Source organism: Alligator sinensis, unplaced genomic scaffold (assembly GCF_000455745.1).
Source record: "Alligator sinensis unplaced genomic scaffold, ASM45574v1 scaffold1354_1, whole genome shotgun sequence".
Taxonomy (NCBI): Eukaryota; Metazoa; Chordata; order Crocodylia; family Alligatoridae; genus Alligator; species Alligator sinensis.
Genome location: NW_005842344.1, coordinates 1,189,366 through 1,207,934, shown reverse-complemented (window position 1 = coordinate 1,207,934; position 18,569 = coordinate 1,189,366). Strand labels below are relative to the sequence as shown.

The 18,569-nt window shown below is 53.1% G+C and overlaps 3 protein-coding genes across 7 annotated transcripts in view; 2 read left to right on the top strand and 1 right to left on the bottom strand.

Annotated features, from left to right (window-relative positions):
• SIN3B (SIN3 transcription regulator family member B) overlaps window positions 1–3,415 on the top strand; it is an 18,580-nt gene extending 15,165 nt beyond the window's left edge. For 2 of the 5 annotated variants that reach the window (XM_025210317.1, XM_025210316.1), the window contains 3 exons: window positions 379–583; window positions 678–809; window positions 925–3,415. In XM_025210317.1, the coding sequence (XP_025066102.1) occupies window positions 379–583; window positions 678–809; window positions 925–1,155 (568 nt within the window). In that variant the 3' untranslated portion in view covers window positions 1,156–3,415. The remainder of the gene's footprint in view (window positions 1–378; window positions 584–677; window positions 810–924) is intronic. The other 3 variants (XR_003095303.1, XR_003095302.1, XM_025210318.1) reach the window with 3 other exon arrangements.
• A 7,754-nt stretch (window positions 3,416–11,169) lies between these two features.
• F2RL3 (F2R like thrombin or trypsin receptor 3) lies at window positions 11,170–13,936 on the top strand. The gene is made up of 2 exons (XM_006028891.2): window positions 11,170–11,388; window positions 12,820–13,936. Exons 1-2 carry the CDS (start codon window positions 11,304–11,306, stop codon window positions 13,896–13,898), a joined length of 1,164 nt encoding a protein of 387 aa, XP_006028953.1. The 5' UTR covers window positions 11,170–11,303; the 3' UTR covers window positions 13,899–13,936.
• Window positions 13,937–13,973: 37 nt separating this feature from the next.
• The window catches only part of CPAMD8 (C3 and PZP like, alpha-2-macroglobulin domain containing 8), a 65,463-nt gene continuing 60,867 nt past the window's right edge, over window positions 13,974–18,569 (bottom strand). The window contains exon 44 of the mRNA XM_025210315.1: window positions 13,974–15,575. Within this exon, the coding sequence (XP_025066100.1) occupies window positions 15,506–15,575 (70 nt within the window). The 3' untranslated portion in view covers window positions 13,974–15,505. The remainder of the gene's footprint in view (window positions 15,576–18,569) is intronic.

Below are 18,569 nucleotides of genomic sequence, written 5' to 3'. Positions count from 1 at the left end.
AGCAGTCCTGTTGCTGTCCTACATGTTGGGGGTGATTCTGTATGATGCACAGTGTAGGCAACTCCAGGGAAATGTAGCCACCTCTGGGGCGCAGGACAGCAGCCACAGCATGGCAAGCTGCACAAGGGCTCGTGAGAGGGAATGGTCCATCTCCCCTTGGGCAGCATTTAAGTTCATTCACTTGCTGGAGACTGTAAGTCCTGACCACTTCATGCCTTGCCAGCTGGGGAAGGGGAGGGGAGGGCAGTGGGTCTGGAAACCGCAATCCTGGAAAGAGCCAGGTGCAAGTTTAATGCTCCCTCTGTGCTTCCAGCTCTGCTCAAGGGGTGGAGCTGAGTAACCTGGTGTGTCTCGCCCTGTCACAATGCTCTTTTCTAGGAACCTTAAAAAATTCCGCAAGTGGCAGTGCAAGCAAGTGAGAGCTCTGCGGAGCGAGGCCAAAAGCTCCTGGAAAAGGCTGATTGGGGTGGAGAGTGCGTGCAATGTGGACTGCAGGTTCAAGCTCAACAGTCACAAGATGATGTTTATCGTGAACTCTGAGGACTACATGTACAGGCGGGGTGCACTCTGCCGGGCCAAACAGGTGAGTCCCCTACTATTGTGGTAGCTTGGGTGCTGGCAGTGATGGGGAATTTGAGCCACAAGTGGCAAATGTCTTTGTGCCTGAATCCCTCCAGGCTACACCCTTGAGGTACTGCCCTCTTTGGGCTGAAACACCAAAGGAGGCTGGTAGAGGCCATGTGCCTCAGTTTACTGGCCACAGATTTACCATGCAAACCACACAGGAGGATGATCCATGCAGAAAGCAGGTAGGTGGGATCTGTGCTGTTGGCTGGGGTTATGTATGGCTCAAAAGTCGGGGAGTGGAGAGGCCAGCCTCCTCTCCCAAGACCCTCTCCCTGATCTCTCCTGTCCTTGCCTCAGGCACAGCCAGTGGTTCTGCTCAAGCACCACCAGCAGTTTGACGAGTGGCACAGCAGGTGGCTAGAAGAGAATGTCACTGTGGAGGCAGCAGACCTAGTTCAAGACTGGCTCATGGGTGATGAGGACGAGGACATGGTGCCGTGCAAAACAACTTGTGAGACGATCAGTGTCCACGGGGTCCCAGTGAACAGATACAGGGTGCAGTACAGTCGCCGGCCAGCTTCACCATGACAAAGGACTTGTCCACAAGACCATGCCAAGCAGGAGCTTTGCTGGTGAAACACTAAGTCTGAGAATAGTGGTGGGAATGCAGTGTATGTATTAACGATATTTATCCAAACAGCATTTTACTTTGGGTTATGATGTATTTCCATACGGCATAGAATTGTCTCCTTGCAGCATAATCCTCTGGGCCAGGTCATGAAGAGAGCTGAAACCATGACAGGAAGAGAGCTCTTGGCACTGACATGCCATAGAGCAGATTCCCAGCTTCAGGTCTGCTGTGGATCAGCCACTGCTGGAGAGGCTGAGCGAGATGGCTTTTGGAACAGGTGGACAGACTAGAGGAGACCGGTGGCAACCGCACTAGAGGGATGGAACAAGCGGGGCTGGCTACTGGCAGAGGAGCAGAGAGCTGTAATGCTCCAGCCAGACCAGAGCAGGAGTGACGCTGGAGCAGATGCTGGCAGCTGCTTCCTCTTTGAAAGGTTTGTTCCATGTCTCTCTGGATTTCATTGCAGGCCTGAGCCTGCAGAACTTTTCATTGTAACCCCTCAATGCCAGAGGGTCCAGAGCACAGATGGCCAGCCTCACCAGGGACTGCAGGCACTCCTCACATTATCTGTTTGTACTAATGCAAGCTCTGAACGCAGCGTTTGTATCGACTTCTGGCAGGGAAGTGCCAAACCCCGAGGTAACAAGAGGAGAAGCTAACTTTCAACTCCAAAACAATTACGTTGCTAAAATTCTACAGTGTGAACAAGTGGGAAACGTCTCCACGGGCTGCAAGGTTAAGCAGGGAGCCAGAGCAGGGTGCCCTGGGCACATCCTCTGCAGAGTGCTGTATTGGACCTTGTGCCCGTGCTCTGCAAACTTGTCACACCACTGGATTCTGCCTTCTGAACTCAGGAGTTGTGTGGAGTGGGAGTAACGTCCATGGTGAGGGGTCGTGCATTTTGCGTGCGGAGTGGCAGCCACCAGAACCGCGTCCTGCAGGCTCCTAGCTTTCCCATGCGCATCCAGAACTCCTCCTCACTGCTGCGCTGGTCACACCTGAAGTAGTCAGCAGATGGAGCTCTTGGAGCACAATGTTTGCACTGAGCTTGAGGTTTCTCCGTCGCACATCAGTCTGTGTAAGGTTGTGTCCACGAGGCAGATTGCACCCTGTTCAGCCCCGACTCCGAGTTTCTCAGCTTTTGGAGGAATTGGAACTGCTCACGTGTTTGTTTCTTTGTGGCTTGTTTGGTTTTTTCCCTATGGTTCAGAGCCAGTGGGAGTCTCACTGTTTTTCTCGCTGTCCAGCATTTGGTCCTGCAGTTGTCTCATTGACAGTGGAAAACATGACAAACCTTTTGGATACTTGTGACCTATAACTGTACCAGCTGCACGTCTTTCTTGCAAGATAAGCTGTGCGGGGGACAGCAAGGCTTCAGGCACTGTTGGCCACAAGCACAGCGATTGGCAGCAGAGGGCTTTGCACCAGGAAGCCAAGCGCTCGCTGCCCAGGGTTTCAGTTAACTTCAGTTGCTGAAACGAGCCAAAGGTGGTTTTTTGTTTTTCTGTTTTGTCGTCGTCCCCCGCAAGCTCTTGGCTTGTTTTGGGTAAGGAGCATAAGATAATGAACATGAACCTCTGAGAGCCTGGGGTAGGTCTGACTGATCCAGTGCACAGGATCCCCTATTGCTTCCAGACAGCTCTCCAAATGCACCTCAGTCCTGTCCGACTCTCTGCCGGCTCCCAGCAGAGATGACCAACTGTGCCAAACTTTGTTATTGTTTATGATACAGATGTTTACTAGACGGTAGGTTGCAACTTGTGGCTTAAAACGCATTTGATTCCATGCCTCCCTGGGTGCACGATGCATTCATGCATCCCCCTGCTTGGTCTCCCCAACATTTTTAAGTGTACTTCAGACATTTTTAAGCAATCTTATTTTGTAAACTTTAATTTATAACCTGAATGGATTACGTGAGACTCTGTAATTTACAGCACTCTTGTCTCAAACATGATAGTAACAAATGATGTGAATAAAACACGCAGGCAGTGCAGACGTGTTTGAGAGTGGCTTGCTAATGACTGAGATTTCAGCCTTGAATGCTGTGTATCTGCTAGCATGAAGCTGATTAAAGAGAGTTTGTTCTTCCTTTGACTTTCTTTTTGAAGGATCTTTGCTTTGGGGCTTGTAATTGCTTTGCCAGCTCTCTGAATGTAGGTTTTTTTTATATATTTATTTGCACATTCAAGTAAAATAAAGTATGGAGCTTATAAATCAGCAGCTCTCACAGAGTCCTTTCCTCATAAGTGACATTAGAGCCAGGGAGTGGACCAGAGTGACCGATGCCTAATCCCACGCTGTAGAACAGGCTATGGAGGTGGGTGCAGGACTGGCCATGCCAGCAAGTAGACTGATGACCCTGGTAGTCACCCACTGACTCGCTCTGAGCACTGAGGCAAGAGTCTCTACTCCCTTGATAGTGCCTCAGCCATGCGCCCCGCTTTCTTATCTGAGCTATAAATGCAAGCACTGCAGAGCCCTGGCTACCTCTACAGCACCTGCAAACCACGAAACATTTCACCCTCTCCCTCTTCCATGACATTGGGGAGGTGCTGCTGACACCTGCCTCCCTTGTAACCAGCAGGTCAGTGGCTGTAGTACTCGCCCAAGATGCGAGAGGCACCAGGTTCAGCTCTGCCCTCTGCCTGAAAGGAGCTGAACACGTGTACGCCACCTCCAGCACCTTCGGATTAGCATGAACAAAACCTCACAAGGAATGTCCTTTGGCTTAGCCCAGCAATCGAGGCTTCACAGAGGTCCCTCCAGTTGAAACTTTCACTTGGCTTGGAATAAGTTAAGTAGGCATGGCTCTTTCTCTAGGGCCCGATCTGGCGCACAGGCCTGTGGCACAGGGGTTCAGACACTCCTTTCCAGATGCTCTGCACGAAATCTCTGCTGTAAAAGGGAAATCTGGGAGCGTGGCATAGGCATAGATGCCTACAGCTTTAGGCAGGCATGGAGCAGGGGTTTTGACTGCCTGCGTTCTGGTATGTGCTTACTGTGGCCATGGGGCAGCTAAATCTCTTTGTGCGTCTAAGCCCAAGTGCCTTGTGTGTTTCGGCATCGTTAGCTTACCCCAAAGGCTTGGGAAGTGCTGTGACTTCAGGCCATCCCACCTGGAGTAGCATTTGTTTTCTATGGCTGGTATAAGACACAGATAGCTTTGGTTTGAAATACTTTGGCCAAAATGTTTAATGTGCAGGAAGCATTGGGCTGCTTAAAAATCCTGAACTTTGCACGAATGAACCACTATGAGAAGATTTCTTAGCCAGCGCACTCTATGGGGATACCTATCTCAGTACATGAGCTTGCACAGCTGCAGAACATTGATCCTCACAACTGCCCAACAGCCAGGGAGCATCCTTAGGCTGGCCGCACAAGGCACCTCTTGTAAAGCAGAACTGAACTCGGGTCTGCTGGCAGCCACCCTGATGATGGGACGGTTCTTTCCCTGGCTGGCCACATCTCCTATTGAACACCTGCCGTTGGGGCAAGAGAACCTGTTGGAAACCGCCTTGGTCTGGGCACTTTAATGGGTACAGCTACTGTTCCACCCTCTGGGCCTTCTCCTAGTAGTCTGGAAAGCTGTAACCAGAAGTTACTTGGCTGCTGCGCTGCTAGAAGCTGGATTGTGTAGTATCCACAAGCTATAAAGGGAAACAAAGCACAGCACATAACACAAGAGCCGTCCAGTCAGCTCCAACCCATTCCCTAGTCCCACATTGTGGAGCTTTGATCCTACTGCTCCTGAGCTGCTCTGCACAAGAAGCTCCCCAGAGCATGCCTGCTGGCAGCCTGCATTCTAGTCTAGGCAGCCAACTCTTGCTTTGGCTTTGCCTATACTGGGAAGCAAATGCAAAGCAAGACTGGATGTGAATTTACAATGCAAAGACTACTCTGAAAGTAGTGTACTACCTTGCACTTAGTGGACACAGACTGTCACACATGGCTAGTGCAGCACAGCTTGCTGGTTGCGCTCAACTGCATACATAGCCAGGCAATTGGGCAGGTGAGAGTGAAGGTGCCCCATGTGGGCAAGGAGGTGCTAAAGCAGCTCCATGGAAAAGCAGCTTACCTGAACCTGGTTTAAAAAATGTTCCACTAAGAACTCGCTGCACAAACTGCTTTTGTTGGTTTGCAGCAACACTGGCACAAGCACACGAGGCCCCATTCTGCCCCTTCCACACTCCCAGAGCTCATACACCAAATTAGCTCCTGATAAACTAAATTAAAAAGTCATTCAATAAAGCAACTGACTCCAGTTCCCAAATCATATGCACATCTGCTATACGTTATTTCAGTGCAACTACAATCATGAAAATACCCTTCCACCTCCAACCTCTCGAAATACCTGTGTGATGACATGAGTATCTGTGTTCCCTATGAGCCCTACACAACAAAGGAATGAACATATATTTTTGCAGGTGAAGCTGTAGTGATGTGACCCAGATCTGATAGGAGTTTCCTTTACATCATTCTCAACACTTCAGTTGCCATAACAAAATGCGACTTTTTTTTTTTGGTTTAGCAAATGATTTGCTCACAAGAAACAAGCAGTTGTTCTATTTCTCCTATAAATAACCCTCTGATGCATAAATGGCATGGAATAATTTGACAAAAATGCTGGTGTTGGTGCCTCTGAGGACACAATATGCTTTATACAAAAGCCTCCTCTCAGAAATCTTGGACCTCTTACAAAGAGAATGGCCCTCGGGGCTACAAAGGAGGGAACAGGCCCTCTGAAGGGACAGCCAGATTGTGACATCAGCCAAGCGCAGACTGAAAACTCAGCAGCGAGTAGCTTTAGACATGGCAAAGGAGAACAGTTTAAAAATATCTTGCACGATAGCTGGGCAGAAAAGGAGTGAATTAGTTTCTAAATCAAACTAACAGGAAACACTAACAGGAGTAGCTGTGGTCTGGGTTTCATACCTTCCTTCTTATTTGACACGAACCTGTGGGAAGGACCCAGAACCGCATGCACGAACAAAGTGACTTCTTCCTGTTAGATGCTGTGGGTACAGGTCTCAGTGAGTTCCCCTAAGGAAGCTGGGAAGCTGCTTCACATCCCACTGGGTAAGATGCTACGCTGCCAGTCCAGCCACATGAACACAGCAGCTCCTTTCCTGAGTCAGTGCTGCCAACAGACCTGTCTCTCAGGGAAGGCCTGCCCCATCCACAGGCCTCCTCTGTCCGGAGGACACTGCCCAGCAAAGAACAGCTAGCTACCAGTACTCCCCCACGGCAGCTGGAGCTCAGGCCAGCCGTGCAGAAATGACCTCGCACCATGGGGACATTGTGCTGGAATAGAAACGGAGCAATGACTCTGGAATGCAGCGACCTCACGAGGAGGCATCCCAACATCCACAGCTCAACAGCCGGTCGGCACTAGGGAGGCCAGCTGCTCCCCTTCCTACCTACCCACCCCTGGAAAAGATGCAATAGAGAATTACAGTGTCCAGGAAGTATGGCAGTCAGGTGGGGCCAGGAGGAGCTCCCTGGTGCAGTGGAACAGCAACAAGGCTAGACCCCTGATCCCTGCAATGGCAGCAGCAAGACTGCTGCCTCCTGACTGTAAACAGCCCTTTACGTAACAGCAGAGATGACTGCACAGCACAAGCACTACAGGAAGGGCCAGGGCACATGAATGAGCAGCAAGTGGAGGTTTGACACGTCTTTAAACGTCCAGTTACAGCAGAGAGCAGAGCCCCAGCCCAGCGAGTGCTGCCAAGCACGCAGCGGGCAATGGGCTCTGCCCAAAGCACCGACAGTCGAGAGGCCGAGACAGCAGCTGGAGAAGGCTGCCAAGAAGGCTGGGCGGGGGCAGATGGGATGCTCGTTGTGGCCAGCCAGCAGCAATGGCCCTGCTGGTTGCTGCACTTCCCTGTAAGCAGGTCACAGCCTGGGCCTGTATTTTCCACCGTCCTCTCCCTCCTGCTCCGAGCACATCCCTGCCTGAATACTCTGCCCAAAGCAGCTAGGCACATCCTCTGTTCACAACAAGTACCAGCAGTCCTCATGGTCCCACTGCCATAGCAACAGCTTTCCACCCTCTCATCTAAGGACAGTCTGCATAAACCACTATCGATCCAGCAGCCCCCTCTCTCCTGGCCTGGCTGCCTGCAATGGAGCCAGGGGTGTTGTTCTGTGCTCTCTGGTTCTTAAACACTGAGGAAAAATGCAATGCACCACAGTCATTTTACAGCGATGCAAATGGCCCAGTGCACTGAGGGGGCTGGGCCAGGTGGGGCCCAAACACGAGGATGGTGCTCCCATCAAGGTCTGCTCTGATCCCTCAGCACTTTTGCCGTGCACCACCTCTGGCCCAGCTGCCAGCCAGAGCCCCCGCAAAGGCTGGGGTCTGAGGCCAGACTACAAAGAGTGCATGCACATGCTTCAAGGGCAACACTGCCACCCACAAAGAGGTGGCAGCTGTCTGCCTGTCCTGTCCCAGGGGCTTCTTGCAGAAGTAAGACTGGAGCTGGGGTGTGGAGGAGGCCAACAAAGGTGTTCAAAGGCTGGTGGGGGGCAAATGGGAATCTGGGTGCGTGTGGAGGGAATGGGGGAGGCAGGAAGGTTTAACTGAGGCTGGAGAGGAAGCTGAATCCAAGACGCTGGTTGCTGCTTGCGGCTCTCCCCTCCTGTGGAAGGAAGAGGGAGGGGACCAGCGACTGCAGCTGAGCTTTGGCCCCAGGGCAGGGGGTTGGGCCAGCAAGCACCCAGGCTGCGATCCCTCTTCTGGGGCAGGGCTGAGGCACTTGCGGGAGGCTCTTGGTAAAGGGCCGTCATTTCTATCCGCGACAGTGGTTAGCCACAGCTGCCTGTGCCCTGCAGTCCTGAGTGGGACAAGACTGCGTGTTCGGCGGGTGGGGGTGCCCAGGCCAGGGCTACACTCATGGAAAATGTGAGGTTCTGCTGACAGTGGCAGACACACTCCATGGCATTGGCCACAAAGCTGTTCGACTGCCTCTCCTGTCTGCGCTGCGTGTGCGGGCAGGGGCCAGGGCAGGATTGGAGGCTCTCGGATCAGTGGCACTACCTTAACACCTCACAACCTGCAGCCAAAAGCGCCCGAGCCCCTGAAGTTGGGCCTGTTGGTCTAAGGCACAACTTTCTGCCTTCTCTTTCCAGCATTAGGTCTTCCAGGCCCTCAAAGTCCAGGGTTTACATTCTTCTTCAATGCCTTTAAAACCCGTTGTCTGCTTTCCCCTGCACCCCGAGGGCTGAGACCTGTGGGGAAGAGCCATCTTTGTACCTGGAGAAGATCAGCTGAGCAAGGAACAGCTTTCAAATCATTCCTGTCATCCCACAGGCAGGGATCACAGGATTGTCACTGCTCATTAGCATCTCTGGAAACCTCTGGCACCAGGCTTTTCAGACAAGCTGTTCTGCATCTAAAGCAGTCAGTAAAGATCACACAGCATCTGAAAAAGAAAGGATGCGGCAATGACTGACCTCTCCCTACTCCACCCCAGAGACCTGGCCATAGGCACCCGGGTTGTGATTTGCACACTATCTGAACCTGATTATGTCTAATGCTTTGCATGCAGAGCACAGAAAGGATCCTGGTTGAGGCATGGAAAATATGCGGCCACATGAGTCATTCTGTAATGGTTCATAAACCCCGAAAGAATCGCAAAAGCAAAACATCCAATACGGCATCGTCCCTGCCCACTGGAGCTCCACCTCTGGACGCGCTCGGCACAAGGATGTGGGAATATGGCAACAGCAAAGGAAATAGGATCATTTTCTCCTTGGAATAAAGGAATCTCATCAAACAGCTGCCAGGCTCAGACTTGCAGCCTTCACAGAAGAGGCCATTCATAAGCAAAGCAGAAAGAAATGAGTTCCCAACCAGCTGCCAAACCAAATTCACAGTTCCTGCTGGCCACACGGCAGCTCCTGTGCTTACTCCCTCCATGGAAGGCAGGCCCAGGTGTGCAAACACCTAGCACCCTCCCTCACTGCCTCTAAGGCAGCATCCCCTTTCCCCAGGCTGTCCCCGCAGCCCCTCATCTCCCTGGCTTGCCTGTCTCCCGCAAGGGGAAAAGCAATTCAGAGCCTTTTCTGTTGCTCTGCAGCATGCTGCACCCATTCTGCACATATCCAAGGAGTGCAGGATGGTGCTGGGGAGACCCCTGGGACTTGGCAGAGACTGCTGGGGCGTTAAAGAGCCCAAGATCCCAACAGGAGAGGAGACAAAGGCTCGGGGAATTCCTGAAGGATGGTGACACAGTCTCATGACCCGGGGGGCCTCATACCATTGTATGTGGGGTGACATGATCAAGGAGCCCCCACACACCACAGCCAAGGGCCCCTCGTCAGCGGGAAGGAGCCTCTCTGCGGCTCCGGAAGCCGTGGGGCCAGAGAGCTCCTTGCATGGCGCGTCTCTGAACTCAGCCTTATCTGCTTGGCTGCAGATGTGTCCTGTGCGTCCCTCTGCAACGCTGCATCCTGCCTGCCGGGGCCCCGCTCACACGAGACCTTCGCCAAGCCCCCAGATCACGCCGCCTGTCTGCTTCCATTCCCCTGTCCTTCAGGCCAGGGCTGGTGCACTTCAAATCAAAACCACCTGCCAGGCTCTTCCACGACCAAGCCTCCCTCCCACATGTCTGTGCCACACCCAGGGCCCACCTCCTTTCCTTTTTGTGTCCTTGTGACAAGGTATTTAGCATAATTCACAGCTTCGTTCACAGAATGTGACCGGTCACCCCGTGAGCACTTCTGCTATGGCCTCGAACTTGCAACCTCTGGGCTGTGCCGTGGCACCCGTGCCACCTCAGCCCCCAGGGCACAGGGAGCTCACTGAACCCAGGGAGGAGGGGTCCCAGGGCTGGTACACAGCTGCTTGGATCGTCCCCCAGCCTCTCAGGGAATAGTCAGAGGAGGCACTGCCAGGCGGCTGCCAGAGGCTGTGGGGACGCCAGAACCAGGTGGATGTAAACCAAGGACACACAGAGGCCCTGTGCCCTGACACTGTCCTGCTAAGGCCTCAGCTTTCACCCTGTCCCCACTTCTCCTTAGTGGGGAGGTCTCAGCTTCTAACCAGGTTCCCCTTCCCTCTCCCTTCCTGGAAGGTGATAAACACCAGGATAAGACAGCACGAGGCTTAGCTCGGCTGCCAAAAATATAACGAGCTGGGAGTTTCAAGGCCCTTGCGGATCAGACTGGGAGGAGGATGGTTTAAGTGACATCTTCCAGGCAGATAGGGGCATTTGAAGGGGAGTTCACCAATAAGGGGCAGTTTCTTGGTACCCGTACCGAAGGAGTGAAGTAGGGTGCACCTGCACGGTATCTGTGGTGACTGGGGACGGGGGTCGTACGGAGTCGTCAGAATCCGGAGAGTTTCTGCAGCTAGTCAGTGTGTAACGAAGGTCTAAAAGATGGAGCTGTTCTCCCCCTCTGCCAGCCGGTCTGATCAGGCAGCAACAGTGACTGAAGGCTCTAGTTACTGAGCTTCAAGAAACAACACGGTGAGTGGAAGTACTGGGTGCCAGCTCCATCTTTTAGACCTTCGTTACACACTGACTAGCTGCAGAAACTCTCCGGATTCTGACGACTCCGTACGACCCCCGTCCCCAGTCACCACAGATACCGTGCAGGTGCACCCTACTTCACTCCTTCGGTACGGGTACCAAGAAACTGCCCCTTATTGGTGAACTCCCCTTCAAATGCCCCTATCTGCCTGGAAGATGTCACTTAAACCATCCTCCTCCCAGTCTGATCCGCAAGGGCCTTGAAACTCCCAGCTCGTTATATTTTTGGCAGCCGAGCTAAGCCTCGTGCTGTCTTATCCTGGTGTTTATCACCTTCCAGGAAGGGCCCTATGCCTTCAGGGACCCACAGCTGAGCAGGGGCAGACCTGGCCTGGCTGAGAAGGAACACGCCCACAGCCCTAAACACCCCTGCTTTCTCCTCTGCAGCAAAGGTCTGGTGCTTCCGCCTGCCCACAGCTCTAAATATCCCCCGCTTTCTCCTCAACAGGAAAGGTCTGGTGTTTCCACAAGTTAAGGGCTGGGTGGCAGGAAGTGTGTAAGCAAGGCTATTAATACTGCACTTCCCATGCAGCACAGCAGCACATCGCGGCCCCCTTCGCAGCGTGGGGATGTGCAGGCACAGAAGGATGTCACATCAGCTGCTGCTGTGGTGCAGCCTCTGGGCACTCTGCTCGGCGGGTCCGGACTACGATGGTGAGTGAACAAACGGCCTCGGGTGACATCCTCCTACTCATTTGAGGGCTGGACATTATGCTCCCGTACGAAGACTCCCAACAAAACTCCAAGAAAGCCCTGATGCAGAAGCAAAGCACAGCGGTGCCAAAGGGCAAATGCCAATCAGTTCTGCACTCCTACCTTCCCAGTCCATCCTGATCCCCTCTGCTGTGCTCACTCTGCCCTGCACTGCTCTTCAGACAGCTGCAGGCCAAGTGCTGCAGCAAGGGGTGCAAAAGGGGCCCAGGGGCCATTCCACTGCACAGAGGGGAGCGACAGGGAGGAGGGGACTAAGCCAAGCCTGAGCAGCTGGGCTCCTTCTGCCCCTTCATCCCCATACCCCTCTCCCATGAGAGCTGCATCAGGCTGCGTGTGCCGGGCAACGAGACTTTCCTCCTGCAGCATCCCTGATGGGCTGCTCTGCCTAGGTGGGTGAGTAGGAAGGTTGGCCCTTGAGAGGGTTCCCCAAGTCAGGCAGCGATTTGCCAGAGGCCAGAGCAGCACTAGCCAGAGCCAAGCCCTCTGGAGATTGCCAGAGCTGGCAGCTTCATGTCAGCCTCAGCCCCAGAAGCTCCCAGATGCAGAGGAAGCTGCTCTGACTCCACAACAGGAGAAGGGGAGGGAGGGATCCTGAGCACAGACCAGATCACCATGGTCAGATACACCCCCTACCTTTGCCAAAGGAGCCAGCAACACAGCCCAGGCCTGGAACTGGCTTTCCCTAGTGAGGCCTTGTTGGCCTGCTCCCTTTGTGCTGCCCTGTGCCCTGGGGTGCTCAGTCCCTAGCAGCCAGCAGCAGACATACCGCGAGCTGTGAGAAACAGCGCATCACTCCAAGGCGTTGCATGCGGTTCTACGGGCTCATGACAACAGTTGATCATGAATAACTGGGGCCCAGACAGAAAGTACGGGCGCTGCCTGGGGACGAAGCACAGATTTTTTTCAGCACTAAGCAGCCCGAGTGTCTGTGGTTTCCCTTGCTTCTCCTCTTCATTTAAATTGTGCATCAGGGATATTTCCTGCTCATGGCAGGTCACAGGGCAGCAAAGGACCATGCTACCCTGAACACCACTGTACCCTGGGCTCCCCTCCATGCTGACAGCAGGTTTTTGGGGTAAAGTATCTTAGAAAACAGTAAACTGCCTCTCAGGCCCAGCCCTGATGCAGGGAGGCCTTTGAGCTGGAGTTTGTGTTAAGTGACTCTAGCTGGGACCAGACCACGCCTCTGCAGGATTTGCTCTGGGGAATAGCCCTGCCACCCTCTGGCTCCTGCACCCTGGGTGGGCATGGTGTCTTGTCTGAACGCACACCCTTTGGGGCAGGGACCCTGTCCCCAGATGCATTTGCATAGAGCCAGTTGTTCTGAGCCCAGCACAAATTCTCAGTAACAGCCTCTGCTTGTGTTGCCAGATTACTCTCAGAACAGCACCGACGAGCAGAGGACGATGTCTCAAAACACTCTGTGTCCCCGAGCCATCCCAGGAGAGAAGGTGACTAGTGACAACACCACCTACCTGGACATCCATGAGGCTGCCCGCTCCCAGCTGAGCAGCCCGGTCACAGTGTGGCTCCTCCCCTCTCTCTACACTGTCGTCTTCCTGGTGGGGCTGCCGGCCAACGGGCTGGCCCTCTGGGTCCTGGCCACAAGGATCGAGAAGCTGACTTCCACCATCTTCCTGATGAACCTGGCAGCAGCTGACCTGCTGCTGGTGCTGGTGCTGCCCTTTAAGATCTCTTATTACTTCCTGGGGAGCCACTGGCCCTTTGGTGAAGGCCTGTGCCGGCTCACCACAGCCTTCTTCTATGGGAACATGTACTGCTCTGTGCTGCTGCTCACGTGTGTCAGTGTGGACCGTTACCTGGGTGTGGTGCATCCCTTCTTCTCCCGCTCCTTCCGCAGCCCAGGCTTCGCTGCGTGCACCTGTGCTGCTGTCTGGGTTTGCGCTGCCATCTTCACCCTGCCCTTGACCCTCCTGAAGCAGTCGTATCCCTTGTATAGGACAAACATCATCCTGTGCCACGATGCCCTCCCCAGGCATGAGGAGACCGAGTACTATTTCTACTACTTTGTCTGCTTGATTGCATGTGGTTTCCTGGTCCCGCTGGCAGTCATGCTGTTCAGCTATGGCTCTGTGTTGTGGGCCCTGCTGGGCAGTGGAGAGCGGTACCTGCATGCCATGAAGCTCACCGCCCTCGTGCTGCTCACTCTCGTGGTGTTCTACACCCCCAGCAACATCCTCCTCCTCATCCACTATTCCCAGAGCTGCTCCGTGCTCCACGGGCACCTGTACATCAGCTACATGCTGAGCTTGGCCCTCAGTGCCTGCAACAGCTGCATTGACCCCTTTATCTACTACTACGTCTCTGAGGAGTTCAGGGACAAGGTGAAGAGCAGACTCTTCGGCTGCAGCAAGCAAACCATCACCTCTCTAAAAACCTCCAAGGAGACGCTCCCTCAGCAGAGCTCCCACTCGCAGTCTGTGGTGTGAGGCCCCGGCCCCTGCTCCTCTCCCTCCCAGGTGCTGGCTGGCCTCACACTATACAGTTCCCAGGTTGGGGCCAGGCTGGCAGCTAGTCCAGGGCAGGGAGGAGAGGGAGGGGGGTTTCTCTGGGCCTTAGGCACTCCTGCAGGGCTCAAAGCACAAACAAGGTGGAGTCAGCTGTATGCAGACAGGAACAAAACATGGCTTCTCCTTCAGCCACTCTCACTGCTATCACTGCATCCCTCAGGCACTCCACACCCTGGTTCCCAGCTGCCATCTGAATCCCTTAGTGAGTGAAGAGGTTTGTGCCATGCTTGTCCATCCTGCTGTTGCCGGCATGGCTACCATGCTGATTTCTTTTGTTAACGAGGACAGGCTGTTGGCTGCCGCTCCAGACTGAGGCCATTAGATGCTTCTCCCCTAGTTCATCCCCTCAACCTTGGGTGGCCCTGACAGGAGCTAGGAGCTTCCACTCCCCTCTGCCCTAGACAGTCTCAGGGTTACTTGAACACTCAAGACATCCTACTAATCAAGGTCCCTGGTGGACCTTCCTTCTACCTCAAGGCCCGATGGAGGATGTTGCACTTTCGGCATGTATAATGGCAGTGGCTCAGGGAGGAAAGGGAAAAGAGTCGGGGGTGGGAAAGGCTGGCTAAGTATTAAAAGCTGTCCAGGGAAACCAGCTGAACCACCCGGTTGCCACCCTGACACTGACCAGAGCCACTGGTCTGGTAGGTAGTTTGTTCGCATGCATCTTGCATCCGCACATGACCAGGCAAAACTGAGAGGCTCCTTCCCTGCAAACCCCCTTCACGGATGTGCCAGGACTCCAGGTCCAGTGAAAGTAATTTTATCCCAGGGGTGCAGAGAATGCATCTGGCCTCAGTGACTGCTATGAAGTGAGACGATATCCTCCTGCATCCTACTCCTGCCTCTGCTACTCACTAGCTTGCCACCCTGAAACAAGGAAGTCCATCTCTGCCCCTCTGCACTGGGGAGGATGGATACTCACAAAGTGAAATTCGAGAACATTTGCAAAGCACTGAGAGCTCTCTTTGAAAGTGCTTGCTCATGCTAAGTGCTCTGCTAGAAGGAGGTGACATGTCACCTTCTCTAACAAGCAAGGTCTTTCTTGACTGGTGATTAACAGAGCATGCCGGTGATTAACAGTCATCAGCCCCTTGTTGGGAAGAACATTCACCACTTGTACAGGCTGCTCTGGCTTTTGACACTTGTGAGTCCTCTGAATAGTACTGCCTCTCTCTACTGGTTATGAAGACAGCCTGGCTTTAGTCCAGGAAAAAGGATTTCCATGTCTCTTGAAGGCAGGGTATTAATAAAATACTGGAAACTCCCACACTGGAATTCCATGCTCCTTTTACAAGCTCCACAGAGAACCAAGAGCTTCCCCACCCCCAACTCTGCTCCCCACAAACCGCTGACCATACCTGCAGCTGGATTCAGGGAATGTACTGCAAAAGCAGACATGTTACAGTCAGCACACCCCTCAAAGCAAAACAAAAGGAACCTCCCAGCAAACTGCCCATTTCTACCTCATCGTAAGTCAGAACTCCTTAGAACTGCTGAGTGCTTTGGTTCTGCAGGTACATGCATCACTTCTGTCCTTTCAGTGCTGTGCAATAGCTGGTAGTTAAGAAGCTGCAGCTCTGCAACATGCTTGCCCTGTAGTATGGAGGCAGATGTTAGTAAGGAGGAGAAGAAGGCAGAATTGTTTTAGAAATCAGTTTTTAATAAAATATTCATCAGTACCTAAAACAAATGTTTTTCTGGATTCAGACTCACTAAGATTTGTGTGAACAAAACAATGTAACAATGCTGGTGGATTTTGTTTTCCTTTGTTATTAAAAATTTTCCCAGTGAAAAACCAGTGCCTGTCTCCTATGGGTGCAATACTGCAAGCGCTGAGAATATGCCAGCCGCTGAATGCAGAAGAGACATGGCAGAGTTAGGCTGAGAGCCAGGGCTTTTGTCCCATGGTCAAAAGCAGCAAATGGGACAAACCAGAACTGAGCAGAAGGTTTAAATCAACAGAGATGTGCGTCTGAACAGATGACTTCTGCACAATCATGAGATCCAGGGTATCATGTATGAACCAGCCAATGGCCGCAAAGCAAGCACTGCGGCTTTCAACTTCACCCTTTAAGTTAGCTGAGTCTGTCATCTACTGACGATAATGCAGAAGAGGGGCCAGGACCAAAACATTTGGACAACAAAGGACGAAGAACTATTGCTTCAAAATAAATACCACGGTAATGATTACTCCAGATAATATCCATGTACAGTTACAAATATAAATACAAATTTCATTGGAGGGATTACAAGCAACAATCACTGGTAACTAGAGAGAGCTATCAAGTCTAGTTAGTAAAGTAACTTGTTATAAACAGAAGCTCCTGTATCTCTCAAGCCCACTGGTGTTTCTCTCCCCTTTGCAATGAGTGACCATCAGAGAGGGGATAGGCGAAGACCATCTCTAGGAAAGTAAGACAAATGTTTCCAAACTGGAAACAACCCAAAGCCCAAGGTAAACCCGACAGCAGAGCTGTCCCTGCCACCACCCTGGGAGAAAAGACGACTCTATCTCCCTAAAACAAGCATTCTGAAGTTGATCCTCCCGAAGTAGGAGCCCTTGGATTGCAGTGCTTTGACCTCAGACCCCTTGCAGGGACTCTGATGAGCTCCAGAGTCAGAACTGGGTAGAAGTCTACAAACAGCCTAGAATAGGAAGGCACCACTCAAGGCTCCCAGAGGAAATGTTCTGAGATCAAGGATTGGCAATGTATGGCCCGGGGGCCAGATCCAGCCTGCAAAGTGCCTGGATAGGGCCTGCAGCATAACTGGAGACCTGAGCGCTCTGGGCGGCAGTGGCACAAGGGACAGTGTCAGCTGCTGGGCTGGCAGCCAGCTGATGCATTTTTGTTTCCCCACTTCCCTGGCCAATTGCGTGGGGCTCTTGTCCTGGTCTCCCCCCTTGGATATACTACTGGATGCAGCCTGCGGCACCAGGGGGGCAACTCAGTCGAACACATCTCCCCTTTGTCCCACACAGTGTCATGATCCCCTCCTCCCACCCCACAGTGCCCATTTTTGCCACTTCCCTTGCCCTCTACCGCATGTGCTGCTCATTGTTGCTGCCAAGTTCCTGTTCCCCAGTGCCACTGGGGACAGGAGTCAGTGGCACGTGGCTGACATGGGGCTGCAGCAGCCTGTGGCAGCAGTCAGGTCACATACAGCAGCCCATCCCTAAAAGACGGCTGACCTGCCCTGGATGGCTTGCACACCAGAACCAGGTCTCTGGAAAGCGGAGGGAGGCCAAAAGCTTAATTTTCCTTTAAGGGACCTAGTGCTGATGACAGCCAGAGGAACAAGCAGCGCCGTGAAGGGAGAGAGTGGCCGCACAGGACAGCTGGGACTGCACTGGGGCACATACAGACTGCACTGCTGCAGTAACTCCAGGCAGTACCTCAAGGGCTCTAGAGGCTTCCTGCTCCACCTTGCACTGATGGGGAATGGGCAGCCGCAACACTAACTGCAGGCTCCTGCCCTCAATTCTTGAACCAAACAGTTTGTTGTTTAGCTCCAGACAGAAGCTGGCTTGCACGGGCTGCAGAGGCTGCCAGCCTGTCCCCAGGAGAAAAGGAAGCTTTGCCTTGGGACAGGGCAGCAGCTGGGCAGCACTGACTGGTCTGGAAGTGCTTGACATGGGAGAGGTCACTCAAGGGTCTCCCCTGGCCTAGGCAGGTACCTGGCAGGTGCCTGGCCCAGGGACAGCGACCTCCAGGACAGCTCCTCAAATGCAGGAGGCAGCACTGGCTGGTGGTTGGAACCAAGAACTGGTAGGCAAGAGACCCTAGTGCTAATCCCAAAGCTACAACAGGCTGATGGGGAGTTTCAGCCTCTCTATGCTTGTTCTTCTCATGGCAAACAGGAAATAGCACTTCCCTTCCTGCCTCAGGCTGGCACACGTGTTGGCCAGACTGAACCCCACATGTGGAGGCTGCTCGTGATAGGCTACGTATTAGTAGGCACTGCCAGAAGAACTTGTCCTCTCCCTGGGGAGGCACTGGGCAGGCTTCTGCATCTTAAACAAATATTTTACATTTAACAGGGTCCCACAGAAGTCATGTGGGCCCTGTCCACACAGGGGATTCTTCCCTCTCCACTCTCTTGTGCAGAGGCAATGATGGCTTGAATAGTGCAGGGCAAGGTGTCCACCAGGAGGAGCATGTCCTGGCAGTGGCAACTTTCTACAAGGGAGACAGGGAGGGAAGGGGACTCTGGGATGAGGGCTCCCATCCGCAAGGGTCCAAGTAGCCCCAGCTCAGGGACATGGAACAGAGCGCCCATCTCTAATGACAATGAGAGGCCAAGATAATGAGGAGACTCTTTGCATCTCCCTCTACCAGACTTCAAGCACTAAATACTGCTGAAGGTGGTGCCAGGAAACAGCACAGCTTACACTGTGCAGCTTGATGGGTTTTTTTTAAAAAGGCTGCCTCTTACTGCAGCTTGCCCCCAGCCTGTCGTTAAACTAGGAGATAAATATTGATGCAGGCTGCTGTGTGTATATACTAGTAAGGGCCTGCCAGGCCAGTTGCTTTCAGAGACTGAATTTAGTTTAAAGACATTTATTTACCTGCTAGGCAGGGATGCAGC

Excerpts from the sequence above, each read along its gene's own strand:
- F2RL3 (XM_006028891.2), top strand. The coding sequence starts at position 11,304 with ATGTGCAGGCACAGAAGGATGTCACATCAGCTGCTGCTGTGGTGCAGC. Across the intron at positions 11,389-12,819 it reads GGCGGGTCCGGACTACGATG|ATTACTCTCAGAACAGCACC; the intron begins GTGAGTGAACAA and ends TTGTGTTGCCAG.